The sequence below is a fragment of the Polypterus senegalus genome, chromosome 17 (assembly GCF_016835505.1).
Source record: "Polypterus senegalus isolate Bchr_013 chromosome 17, ASM1683550v1, whole genome shotgun sequence".
Classification (NCBI taxonomy): Eukaryota; Metazoa; Chordata; class Cladistia; order Polypteriformes; family Polypteridae; genus Polypterus; species Polypterus senegalus.
Genome location: NC_053170.1, coordinates 56415633 through 56430154, shown reverse-complemented (window position 1 = coordinate 56430154; position 14522 = coordinate 56415633). Strand labels below are relative to the sequence as shown.

Sequence of the window (14522 nt, the reverse complement as noted above, 5' to 3'; positions counted from 1 at the left end):
TGTGCAATTTAATTAACAGTATTTTAATATCAAACAGCATATTAAACCATTCCACAATAGAAACAGTAGGGTTAAATTGTGAGCAATTTGAGAAATGTAATCATCAGTTTCCATAACTTAGAAAAAAGAATAAAGAATATGGAGTAGGTGAGACAACTAAACAATAATTCAATCTATGATAGTCTACTTAGGCATTACATTTTACACAAAAGAAAACTAATGGCAAATGATACAATAGTCCAAGAGGACTAAAAGATAATCAAACTGAAAAAAGGATCTAATTTATGAAAAAGATGAGGGTTCAAAACATTCAATTTCAACAAAGCTTTAACTTATGAAAAAGGAAAGAGCTACTGTCTGAATACAGCCTAGAGAAGTGATGGCTGCAAGCAACCAAACAAAAATAAATACTTGATAACCGAATGATATTGGTGCTCACCTTTATATTTCTCAATTCTATAACTGAATAAATGTTACAGAAAAGAGGCGAGGGAAGAAATAAACAAGGGCTGAACAAAGCTCCAATTAAGCTCTTACTTAAGTGGCTTTAGAAGATGACTCTGAGAAAAAGTAGGATTAGTAATAAGTGAACAGGTTTGATGACAAAAAAAATAAAAAATAAAAAATGAAAAGAGAAAGGAGGGGAAATAGGCATATCTTGGAACTTAAGAATGTAATGTACTGAAAAATGATGGGGGAGCCCCCTCCCAGCTGACTATACATCAATATTACAGCAAGAACTGATATTTGATTAACTGCCTAAGGGTAGCATCAATGGTGTCTAAAAACTAACAGTGATCATCTCCCTACCTTGGGTTTTGATTTTTGCACTTGTTTTTCTAACATTACCTGGCCATAGCCCTTGGTCTGTGGTTAGATTTGGTTATGTTAAACTATATGTATACAGTAATACTGAGTAACATTGCCACAGAAGACCCCAACCAGACATTCACTTTCACTTTATGTCAGTGCTTGCAAACTCCATGGGTTGGCCACTATTTTTACATAAATAATTATGTCCATCTCTTTATGTCTATGCTTTCAAAAGAGAATTACAGCAAGCCATCTGACCATCCAAATTGACTTTTATGTAGGAAGAGCTTGTTATTAGTTATTTCAGAGTTATTAATATATGTCATTCAACAAAAATTGAATCTGAAAGACAGTCTCCTCAAACACTATTTTTATAATATATTTGCGCTTTTAGAGATTGTTAGTAAACATCTTCTTTAATGTAATGTTTTATTGAACTTATTTTCTCAAATGAGGAGCCCTATAAGAAGACCACTTAAAACCAATCTAACCTGCTAAAAAGCTGAAAAGAGCTGTACTGCAGATATCCAAATGCGAGAACCTTTTACTCCTCATATGAATATTATCACTCTTCAATTCAGCTAATTTTTTAAAAGCCAATATGCCAGTCATGGTGGGAGGCATTAGGAAATAAATAAAACTACCAGACATGCATAAATGGATGAGGCAGTATTAAATAAATAAATAAATAAATGCATAGATTTTGTGACAGTCATGCTGTAACTCTAGCAGAGATGAGCCTGGTGGCAGGGGGTGTTGGAGGTTGGAGGGCGTTGCTAAAAAGTCTCTACTGTGTTCGGACACAGAGGCAGAAAACACTAAATTATTTGCTGATTTCAGACATGCTCCATTGAACCCCTGCTCTCTAACATTAGAGAGCAATAATGCTTTTGGAATCTTTCCACCTCCCAGTGAATCCAGTGGCAGGCAGCCAGAGCAAGCCATCAAATAGGAAATGCTGTCAAGTATCCAGCAGAAAGGCAATAATGAAATTAGACTTAATTTACTGAGAGCTGGAAGTGATCCATCTTTGTCAAAAAAGCTAAAGAGGGCAGAAATGGGAGGAGGAAGGCGAAGGGCAAATATATATATTCCAGTTCATACTGAATGGAGAGAGGACAGTGTGACACTGATGGGCAATTCTCTCTCTTATGCAGCAGCAACATTAGTTTAATCTGTGGTGTGGGATAGCTATAATATAACGCAACAAAAAATTAGGTATTGTTGATGAGTTTGAAAAAGGAAAAAAAAAGAAAACAGGAAGTGAACTTTGTCATTAATGCACATTTAAAGTCCAAAAATACGGAGCATGCTTATTGAGAAACTGCAAAAAAAAAAAGTAATCTCATTTGGAACATGCTTCTCCACAACAAACTTGAACAAGATAGTTAAATGTTTGGAATATTTCAGTGTGACAGAGTTTCTGTCATTTTTAGGAATTACTTCAAAACAATTACCTACACTAATGCCATCACAGAGAAAGCCACTTAACTTTTTGCTCAGCAACTGCCACCCACTGGCATTATACTAATGTGTAAATTATGGCACTTTAAATGAGTATTACCAAGTCATCAGAAAAATATAAAACAATAAGTCTAACAATGTTAGCAGGTACATAATTTATCATTACTTGGAAACTCCACTAAAGCTTGAATTATCATTTGCTGACCTCTGTAAAGTCATTACCCGCTAATATGAGGGGTCATTACCAGTAATCTATCATGCATCCCCTCTCCCCACCAAATGAAGGTGTCATTACCTGCCCTCAAGTGAGTGACATGTTATCACTCATCTTTAATGTGTCATTACCCTTAACGTCTCATTATCTGCCCTCCTCTAGTGTTATTACCCTTTGCAAATCTGTCATTTACCCCTTTATATTTGATTACCTGCCCTTATGAGGAGATATTATTGCCCCTAAAAAAACCGTTACCCTTTGCAACCTTAGCATCTAAGATCTGCCACTGTAAACTTCCAGAACCTGAACACCAGTCTTTAAGGTATATTCTCATTTTATTGTTTTAGCTAGACACCACAAAATGAATTATCTCAAAGTTGTAAGTGGCCACTTAGAAATGCTTCCTGTCATAATTAATAATACCACTTTATTGCGGTTTTCTATATGATCAACTCAATTATTAGTAGAAATGAAGTATCTTTCTTCCTACCTTCACACCTGGGGAAGGGATGATCCCAGTTACGGTTGGTGCCATGTTGACATGTCAGAATTGCATATCCTAGAAGCTGGTAGCCTGGTAAGCATTCAAAAGAGATGGATTGGCCCACATTGTAACCTGCACCACTGACCACGCCATTGGCAAACGGCTCTGGATCTGGGCACTCCTGAAGTTCATAAGCTGATGGTGCAAGAAGAAAAAAGTAAATAATTATATAGATTAGATCTATAGGACATCTGGAAATTAAAATAAAATTCTAATGACAATAAGCTTAGAAAGAAAAGCCTGCTTCATGTTTTGTTAAATGTTATAAATTGATATGACATGGTAGAAAAAAAAAGAATTCAGAACATTACATTTATTTTTATTGCATAACAACCTGGGCTTCTTTGTCTTCATTAAACACCCATTTAATGTACAGAAGGTAAAGGATAGCAGTATACCTTGTATGAATAAATGAATAATGCCTTCTATAAATAAATTGATAATACTAACTCTTATTAATGGGGCAAACTCATAGTGCATTTCATTTTCATTTGTTGACTGTATATACCGATCAGCCGCAATGTTCAAACCCCCAGCCTAACATATCATAGGTCCATCTTGTTCCACCAAAACTGCCCTGACCCATTCCGGCCACGAACTCCACAAGACTCCAAAAGTGTCTTGTGTTTTCTGGCACTAAAAGATTAGCAGCGGATCCTTTAAGTTCTGCTAGTTGTGAGGTGGTTTTCCAGCAAATCTCACAGACACTTGATCGAATTGAGACCAGGGGAATTTTGAGGCCAAGTGAACACCTTGACCTGTTTGTCATGTTCCTCAAACCATTCCTGAACATTTTCTGTTGTATATCAGGGCACATTATCCTACTGAAAGAGGCCACTTCCACCAAAGAATATCATTGCTATGAAGGAATTTATGTGGTCTGCAGAAATATTTAGGTAGGTGGTATGTGTCAAAGTAACATCCACATGAATATCAGGACCCTAGGTTTCCCAGCAGAACTTTGGCAAAAGCAACACACTGCCTTCGTCAGATTGCTATCTTCCCATAGCACATCTTGCTGCCATCTCTTCCATAGGAAAATGAATTACATGCACCTGGCTGTCCACATGATCTAAAAGAAATCATGATTCAACAGACCAGTCCACCTTCTTCCACTGCTCCAAAGTCCAGTTCTCACACTCATGTGCCCATTGTAGGTGCTCTGGGCAGTGAATGGGGGACAATATGGGCACGCTAACCTTTCTGGTACTAAGCAGCCACATATGCAGCAAACTGTGATGGACTGTGTGTTCTGACACCCTTCTCTCATGCCTAGCATTAGTTTTTTTTGGCAATTGAAACTACAATAGCTCTTCTATGGGATCAGACCAGATGGGCTAGCCTTCTTTTTACCCTGCACATCAATGAGCCTTGGGTTGCCATGACCCTGTCACCAGTTCAACAGTTGTGCTTCCTTGGACAACTTTTGGTAGGTACTAACCACTTCATAATCCTTGCCGTTTGGGAGATGCATTGACCCATTCGTCTAGCCGTCACAGTTTAGCCCTTCTCAAAGCCACTCAGGTTTTTATGCTTGCCCAGTATTTCTTTTTCCAACACATCACCTTCAAAAACTGACTGTTGCTGCCTAATATATCCCACCCTTTGACAGGTACCATTGTAATGAGATACTCAATGTTATTCACTTCACCTGTCCGTGGTTTAATGTTGAGCCTGATCAGTGTATACAGTAGTTAAACATTATTTAAACTTTCTCATACACATCACTTTCATCAAGTTAAGGCTATAAAAGTAACACAACGTAACATTCTTAAAACTATGTAATCTAATGCAGGTTTCTGATGTGGTCAGGACCTAACCCTACAGAATCAAATTTAAGCCAAGAATGATCCATGGATGGGACACCAGTTTATTGCAGGTCCCATTCACACACCCAAATTAACAGTGACAATTGAGAATCGATAGTCCAACACACACATCTTTGGGACTGGGAGGAAAGTGCCACATAGACAGTGAATGGTCACAAGATTTGAAACCTGGATGCAAGATCTTAGGGGCAGGGCCACTACCCTCCTGTTCTGACAACCCTATTATAATACATTATTAATGTATAAAGATAGTAAATATATAAAGATATAAAAATAGTAAATATATTAAAAATATTAAAGGAAAAAATAAAAAACAAAGATAGTAAATATATAATGGTAGTAAAAACTGAATTAAATTAATAAACTTACCACTTCTATATTACTTATATTATTTTATTTTGGTGCAGACAGTAGGGAAGACCTCCATATTACAGCTGAAAATTGAATTAGTAAAATGAGTCACTTAGTCAGGCACCAAATGAACAATGTGTCTGTACAGGATTATTTTCTAAAAGGCCTCTCAACTTCCTGCCCAGATCACCAATGGAGCTGTCCGACCTGACTTAATTTACTGGTTGCTGTAAATGATATCCATGTTTCTGCAACCTTTATTAAATCTGCAATGAAAATGATGTGATTTTCTGCAACCAAGGTTGAGAGTGAAGACCAAGAAGAGACTATTACATCAGCCTAATTGTTTTGTCAGATTTAGATACAGATATTAAGATTGCTCTCAGCGGAGTGCTTTAAGAAACTGTGTCAGAAGGATAAATAAAGCCAAACTGAGGCAACCATATCCCAGGGACAAGTAGCAGAACGCATTTATACCCATTTGAATTCACCAATCATGTTCAATTACATCAGTCTTTCTTCAAAAATCTTTTGTAGAGAGAGAGAGAAAGAGAGACAGTGGCATGGAAATGCATTCGCTGTCTTTAATATTACTGATATGAGTTAACTTAATATAGGGTTCCACTCACATTATAAAGGGAGAGTATGTGTGACCAAGACTGAGAATGAGAGGCAGTCCAAAGAATTAATCTGCAGCCCCAAGGGCTCTTAAATTATTCTTCACAAGCCTGTGCTCTAGCTTTGCAGACAATGACTAAGCAACCAGTCAGTTCCCTAACAGGTAGAGGAAAAAGAGGGATGGAATCTAATCTTTTCACATTTTCTCTAAATTCCTAGAACTAAAATGGTGAACTAAAAATGCTATAGTTTTGTTACTCAGGTAACATCATTCTAATGAAATGTATTCATTTTGAAAAGGCACTTAATCAGAAGAAAAAAGTTCAATACCATCTTAAGGCACTTTACAGGTATGCTACAATTGCTTAAATATTTCTATGACCTCAAAGAAAGACTAGTTGCGATTCCCATGACAGGGAGGAAATCTGTAACTTTGTGTTTTATGTCTAATAAACAACCTTGATTTTATAGAATGCTCTTTACAAAGCACTTTACAAGTACATTTTGAGTTCTTCTGACCCAGACTGATGCTAAAGAAGTGCATTTATTAAATACAAGAGGCATAAGTAAGGGATGAATAGAGGACAAACATAAAATTAAACACAAAACAAGAACCCTGTGTCTCTCTAGAACCATCTGTCTTGAATCTGACAGTGTGGCTCCCTCATTTGCCCAGTACCACAATGAATTCTCCTCAAATCCTTCACACTATTTTTCTTCCTCCTGAAAATGATTGCAAACAAGGGTGAGAGTGAAGACCAAGAGGAGACTATTACATCAGGCTAATTGTTTTTGTCAGATTTAGATACAGATATTAAGATTGCTGGTTTGAACCTGCCAGAGCCAATTTAGACCAAGTTCTGGAGTTATACACATAGTCTGAGGAGGCTTTGTGTTTGAAATGGAGACCCCAGAATAGAGCTGCTTCTAGAGGACACAGGTTTTGTACTACCTGAGCCCTCAGTTATCTATAAGGAACTGTGTGTCCAGGACAACCCTTTCTGCTGCTTGACTAAATAAGAGGCAATCAAGTCCCTAATCTCCCAGTCTCTATGAACCTCTTCTTTGGTTCCTCTGCCTGTAGCACTTTGAAAACAATTCGGCTCATCTACAGGGCCTACTGTCATCTGACTGGGCAAATGCATTGCTCCTGTTAGTGCATCCTTCTAGCTCTATTACTGGGCTTTCTCAAGATGTTCCCTTACCCAGTTCTTACGCTCATTCTTAAAAGGCAAATGCTTCAATGAAATAAACATTGTAACCAATTCCACTTCAAACCAGTTGTCAGTAGGTATAGTAAAAGGGTAGCCATCTGCAAACTGACACCACAGCTCTTAGTGCAAAGAAAGACAATGAAGAAAAATGTATGGGCTTTGACCACTTAAATTTGTCAATAAAGGTGCATTAATTAAAGTGTTTTTAATCGATATTATTCCTTTAATTCTTCATCCTGTAAAGTAACAGCAAAAGCCCAATCACCTACATGAGAATCCAGGGGTGAAAAAAAAAGGTTAAACTGTGAAGCTTTTTCTTACCTTGGTAATCAAATTTAAAGCCTGGTTTGTTTTGTGAGTGGTCACTGTGGAAGTAAATAGTTGTCTCATGGGAGGTGGTGAGAAGAGATGGAGGCAGGTCAGGGCCACTAAACCGGCCAATCACAGTGCTGGTGTCAAAAGGGCCATTTCGGATCTCTATGAAATCATGGTTTGCCTCTGTAGAGAAGTTGCTAAATTGAATATGAGCCCCTAGAAAAATTATTAAAAAAGAGTTAGCAGCAAAACTTTTGAGCAACTGCCATTATTTTTTAAAATTTCATTTTGTTTTAGTCTTATTTAAATTTACTTTGGTGAAAAAATGAGGCACTACACACCGGTTTATGATACTGAATGTAAAGGAGAGGTAAAGCAGGAAACTGAAAACATTTGTCCCAGTTGTGATACATGGAGATATTATGACCTTGCTAAACATGCTCTCAAGTTTAAGGTGGAGACCTTTACATATCCTTTGCAGTGCCCTTCAAATACATGAATCTACAGAACATTTAAGCTATCATAAAATAATGAATAAAAAGCAATTTTGAAGTCACATACAGCTTCTTATTTAAACAAGCTTTCTAAACCTTTTTCCTATAGACAACTTTCAATACACTGTATACAGCAAGGTTGCCATTTAAAATTTCAGCACTTTTGAGAGAAGATGTTGTACAGTTTATTTTCCTCCAGTTTTTTTATTTTTGACATACAGTTTACAAAATGGATGACATGATAGCCTATATTAAAGATGCATATAGGACACTATTCATGCTTGTACACTTTCACAAACAGGATTATAATTTATTACTCAAATGAAAATGAGATGGTAATTTACTTCTGTCTCTGTTTACTATTTATGGGTAAATGTCTAATACTCAGGCTGGTAGTGAAACAGGTCAGCAAAATTTCATCATTATTTTGATTAGACAATACAATAGGTTCATTATATAAATTCATTGTTTTAAGCTTTGTAACATTTTGAGATTCACTGGTTTGAAACCGGCCAACAGAGGTCCTGTTTAGTTGGAACTATCAGGTTTCACCCATCTACCCAAACATTTTCCAAACAAAGCATGTCTCTGACAGGTTGTAGGGAGTTTAGGTTAAATTAGATTTAATTGAACACAGTACAAGTGCCATGACAATGACATGCAGTTTTTCATAGAGGGATAAAACTTTATTTGTCACAGGGGAAAATCTGCCTTCTTACTGAAGCTCTTAAACACGTAAATAGGAAAATAAAGAAATAAAGAAATAAATATACACACATACTTTAGTCTGAACACACATCATAATGACTATAAAGCAAGAAAACTAAAAAGAAAGAAAGGATCTGACATGGCTGTCATAGTTACAGTGAGGCATTATGCAGATGTATTACTGTTGGTGTAAAACAGCCCCAGTAGTGTTTCTTCACACACTTCTGTTGAAAGATTCATTGGCTGAAATTACTCACTTTTAGTGGGTCAGAGATGGGATCTGCAGCATTGTTCATAATAGCAATCAGTTTTGTTTTAATTCTTTTCTTCACAACTACCTCCAGAGTGTCCAGAGTGTGTCAAATAACTGTTCTTGCCCTTTTAATTAGCTTGTTGATTTGATTGACCTCTTTTGAAGTGATGTTACCAGCCCAGAACACTAGAGCATAGAAATTGCACTGGCCATCATGTAGTTATAGAAAGTTTGAAGAATGTCACTTCCCACATTAAAGGAGAACAATCTCCTAAGAAAAAAATGGCCTTCTCTGCCCTTTTGTATATAGTTCCTCTGTGTTCCAAGACCAGTCCAAACTGTCATTAATGTGGACTTGCAAGTATTTGTAGGAGTGGATCAGCTCTACATCCTCCTTGAATAGTGCCCAGACATAGAGGCTCTTTGGTGTGACAAAAGTCAATAACCAGTTCCTTGGTTTTGCTGATGTTAAGTTGCAGACAATTCTCCTTACACCAAGAAAGAAATTTCTCCACCTGACTCCTATACTCATCTTCTTTATCAATACACACCATAAGTTAAGAATCATCTGAGAATTTCTACAAGTGACATGACCTGGTGTTATTAGTCGGAGGTTTACATAATGAAGAGAAAAGGAGACAAGACGGTTCCTTGTCGTACTCCAGTGTTGCTCACAAACGTATCAGAAACACAGTCCTTGAGTTTCATAAAATGCGGTTGGCTTGACATATAGTCCATTATCCAGGACACCATATGCTCATCCACCTGTATTTCTCTGAGTTTACCCCTTAATAGGGATGGCAGCACGATATCTAAGGAGTTGGAGAAATCAGAACCATAATCACCACAGTATTGCCATCTTTATCCAGGTGAGAATAATTGCATCATTTGTCTGATAGGCAAATTGCAGTGGGTCCAAGTGGTCTACCACAAGAGGACTCATATAGTCCAGGACCAGTCTTTCAAAGGTCTTAATGATGTGAGACATAAGTGCCATTGGTCTGTAGTCATTAGGTGAAGATGTGCTCCCCTTCTTTGGAAAAGGAACAAAGCAAAATGTTTTCCACAGCAGTGGCACTTTCTGAAGCCATAGGGATAAACTAAACAGGTGACAGAGAAGACCACAAAGTTGGTCAGCACAGACCTTAAAAACTTGAGGACTGACTCCATCTGGTCCTGCAGCTTTTCCTTTGTGTAGCTTCTATCCAGAAGTGCAAATAGTAATTTAGCAATCAGATGAATATAAATATATGCAGCAGTGAGAGATTTGTAAAGAGAAGAGCAAGTCAAAAGTGTATACAGAGTGATTAATGACTCTTAAAATATGAAGGTTCCACATGTATGTGTCATGTTTCAGTCACCAGGCTGGTGTTCATAGTTGTGTTTTTTTTGTTTATAGTGTCTAATTTCATGTAATTTATTTGGTTTTATGTTTCTTTTATTTTGTACAGTAAAGTTTTCTTTGTGCTCGTTTGTAAGTGAAAATTGCCATGATTATGTCCCATGTGTTTTGTTGGTGGTTCCCCAAGGGGCATTGCCACCTGCCAATCACCACCAGGAATGGCCCTCCATCCTATACATGGAAGGGCCTTCCATTGTTCCTGGTTATTCATTTCGAATGCCCTAGGGAGTGTAGAGTTTCTTGAATTATTGTGCCTTTGCTATTGTCTTTGTGTTTTCTGAATTTTGTGAACCTGTGCTCTGTTTTCAACTATGATTTTTGGATACTGTATTGGGACTTTGTTTACTGTAGATTGCTTTGCTTATTCAGGTAATGCCGTTGTGCTCTTCAGAGCTTTATGCATTACAAAAATAAAAGGTTTATTTGCACAAAAGCTTTTGGAAAGAGTTTTCTCTCTCCTTTGGGTTTCTAGTTGGAGTTTTGACAATATTTTCTTCCTCTAGTGGACAATTATCAAACGTGCTTTTGAACTTGTGCTTTTGGGACTCCCCTCAGTCACAACAGTATGTTTTTTATGTGAGATGAGAAGGGTGATGATGGTCTAGTGTTTGGATTTTAACAGGGTCACAGCTACAGGATAGAATCTGTTCCTAATTCTGCTGCCACTTTTTACTGGCTCTCAGAAGGTAAAAAAGTAAAACAGACCATGACAGAGTGTGAGAGGGGCCCTCAAAGATGCTATGTGTCCTCTGCAGGCACTGTTTGTGCTGGAGGTCTTTAACGGATGGTAACGAGGCACCAATGACATGCTGGGCAGTTTTCACCATTGTTGCAGGGACGTCCTATCTGAGACTGTGAAATCACTATACCATACACTAATACAGTTGGTCAGAACAATCTTGATGGTGCAGTGGTAGAAGATCACTAGAATCAGAGAAAACATTTGAGACTTTCATTAACCTCAACAGAAAGTAATTATGCTTCTGTGCCTTCTTGACCAAGGCGGAGCTGCTGAGGGACCATGAAGATTCCCAAAAATGCTAACATCCAGGAGCCTAAAGCTGGAGACATTCTCAACCATAGTCCTGTTGGTGAAGACAGGAATTTATCCACAGTCTTTGGACTTCCTGTAGTTCACAACAAATTTTTTGGACATCATGATGTTTAAGGCCAGATTATTGTTGGAGCACCATGCCATTAAGTGCTGGACCTTTTCTCTGCAGGCTGAAACTCATCATGGTTACTGATGAGGCTTACTATTGTGATGCCATCGATGAACATAATGGCATGTATGGGGAAATGGTCAAAAGAGAAGATGGAGTAGAGTAGGGGGTTTCAGCACACAGCACCGTGGATGCCAGAGTTTAGTGTCAGGGTGGAAGAAATATAGTTTTTCTAACCTAACAGACTGTGATCTGTTGATCAGGAAATCTAGATGTTTATTCTGGTAAAAATGTATTTAACCTAGATAACAGCAGATTTGTCTAGTCAACTTAAACTAACATGTACATCTTTGGGCTGTGGTAACAAAACAAAAAAAAAATCATGCAAACATAATGAGAATGTGCCAGTCTTATATCAACAGTAACCACTGTAGGGATTAAAGTTATTATTTTTACCAAAAACTATAATTATAGTGACTACAGAATGCATTATGTTAAACAAAATAAAAAAAAGCTAAAAATGAAGAAAAGCAGCATACTCAAAAAGTTATACAACTAAAAATGGGTGAAAGTTAAAATCTTTTATTTCTCTTTGTTTAAATTAGTCAATTGCTAGTAGCCTTGACTGCCTCTTCATTTTCTCTAACAGGCTATCATGTGTCTATAAAGCCTAATGAGCTTAACAGTTTGTCAGCTATCTAGAAAGAACTTGTTTTTGGACAAGGACACACAACAAAGAACTGGTTGTAAATGGAAACTCTAAAAAATTACCCAATGTTTATTTAAAACAAACCTCAATAGAACCGTTAAAAACATGTTTCAATGGTGTGACAGTAAAATGTGGAAAAAGGTAATGGAATGAATATTTTCACATTACCTTCCTGTCCAATTATAATTGTAACCTTTGAAGTAATGTGGTTATCTTAGATATGAATGCCAACCTTTTGAGAAAATGTTGTAATACTCAACTGATCACAGTGCCAGAGTGGCAACATGTTGGTCATCACATACCAATGAGAACTTCACTGTACTGTGTACATGTTGCAATGCAGACTCGGAAATGTCACTGCTGGTAACAAAGGCAAGTGTATAATCAATGTACAGACACGAACAAATTTGCTAGTATGACCTCCAAGAAAAAAGAAGAACCCACAATTGTCTCCGAAATAACTTCAGACTGACAAAAGTAATGGGCACCGATCATTGTTTATTCCAAGTTTAATATAAATCAGATTTTGCTTTAGAGTTTTGATTCAACAGAATATTTCAAATAGTAACACAAATGAAAATTGTACGGACAAAAAGGACGGACCCTTAACTTAATATTTTGTTGCACAACCTTTACAGTCAATCATTGCTAATAAGTGACTCCTGCAGTTCTCAAGGAGACTTCTGTACCTATCAACAGGTAGTTTGGCCCACTCTTCCTGAGCAAACTGCTCCAGCTGTGTCAGGTTTAAAGGGTGACTACTCCAGACTGCATGTTTTAGTTCTACACATAGATGTTTGATAGGATTCAGATTAGGGCTTATAGACAGCCACTTCAGAATAATACAATGTTTTGTTCTTAGCCATTTCTAGGTTTATTTAGCTGTGTGTTTTAGACCATTATCCTGTTGAAGTGTCTATGACCTGCAACTGAGACCGAGCTTTCTGACACCAGGGAGTACATTTCACTCCAGAATGTGTTGATAGTCTTAAAAGTTCATTGTTCTCTCCACAGACTCAAGGCACCCAGTGTCAGGTGCAGCAAAGCAGCCCCAAAACATAATTGAGCCTCCTCCATGTTTCACAATAGGTATGACTTTCTTTTCTTTGAAAGCTTAATTTTCTTGTCTGTGCACATATAGCTGATGTTATTTGACAAAAGGCTCAAGTTTTGTCTTGTCTATCCAAAGGACAATCTCCCAGAATCATTGTGGCTTGTCAATATGTATTTCAACAAATTCCAGTCTGGCTTTTTTATGTGGAGTCCTCCTAGGTCTTCTTTAATTGAGCCCACTATTACTCAAAAAGAGACGAATGGTGCAATCAGACACTAACCTTAACCTTGGAATTCAGCTTGTGTCTCTTTGGAAGTTGTCTCTGGCTTTTTGTCTACCATTCTCACTATCATGCTGCCCATTCTGGGGTTGATTTTCTTCTTGCAGCCACATCTAGGGTAGTTGTCAACAGTTGCATGGAGCTTAGACTTTTTAATAGTGTTCATAACTTTTCACACCGAAACATTTAAATGCTTGGAGATGGTCTTACTGCCTTTGCCTTTAAAATGCCTGTCTATATTTTACTTTCTGATCTCCTCGGACAACTCTCCTTTATCCTTTGTGGTCCATGTTCAGTGTGGAACGCAAGATGATACCAAACAGCAAAGTGACTAAGTTTATCCTTTAAGTAGTCTGATGACTGATTGTATGATTGGAGACATATGTAATACTAATTAAAGAAAATAGCTAGTTTGAAAAATCCAATTCTTAATGATCTTTTCTAGGGATACCAACAAATGTGTCCAGGTCATTATGGATTAAGCAATACTTTATCTCTTTTCACACTAGCTTTGATTTACTCACTACATATCTAAGGGGTGCAGATATACATGGGACAATTGCTTTCATGTCAGCACTTTTAAGGAGGCATACACCACTTTTTCATGAATTTTAATGGTACCAACAACTTTGTCCACATCTGTATATGATTTTTAGATTTGTGGAAATCAGTTAAAGAGAAAGAGCCTGTCAAGTCTAGAAACACTTAAAAAGTTTTCACTATAAAAGGCTGAGGTCTGTGACAAGCTGAAAACACAGAAATGTATCAAAGAAAGTAAAATGACAGGCTGGGTTTGTCAATGACTTTTAGCTTTGCATCTGCAGAAAACTGCTGTCTGGTCTCCCAAGTTGTTTGAAGACAAAAGCAGAGAAAGCTACTGGTATAGCTACTTACTGAAGTAGGAAGGTCTAGCAGGCTACATGAATGACTTGCCTTTACAAGGTACTTTGTAGTATGTGATCTGAGGTTTAAACTGCCCAGTGCTGCCAAAGTAAATATCCTGATCCTTAAATGGACGCACACTGCTGCAATATGAGTGCAGCACTTTTTATGAAATATCTGCAAGATAACTCTCTGTATAGATGGATGGAGTGAAA

The 14522-nt window shown here is 37.4% G+C and overlaps 1 protein-coding gene across 1 annotated transcript in view; it reads right to left on the bottom strand.

Moving 5' to 3' along the window:
* Window positions 1-14522, bottom strand: part of csmd2 (CUB and Sushi multiple domains 2) — a 967861-nt gene that overhangs the window by 93401 nt on the left and 859938 nt on the right. The window contains exons 43-44 of the mRNA XM_039739491.1: window positions 7369-7578; window positions 2982-3170 (exon numbers count right to left, since the gene is read on the bottom strand). Of these exons, the coding sequence (XP_039595425.1) occupies window positions 2982-3170; window positions 7369-7578 (399 nt within the window). The remainder of the gene's footprint in view (window positions 1-2981; window positions 3171-7368; window positions 7579-14522) is intronic.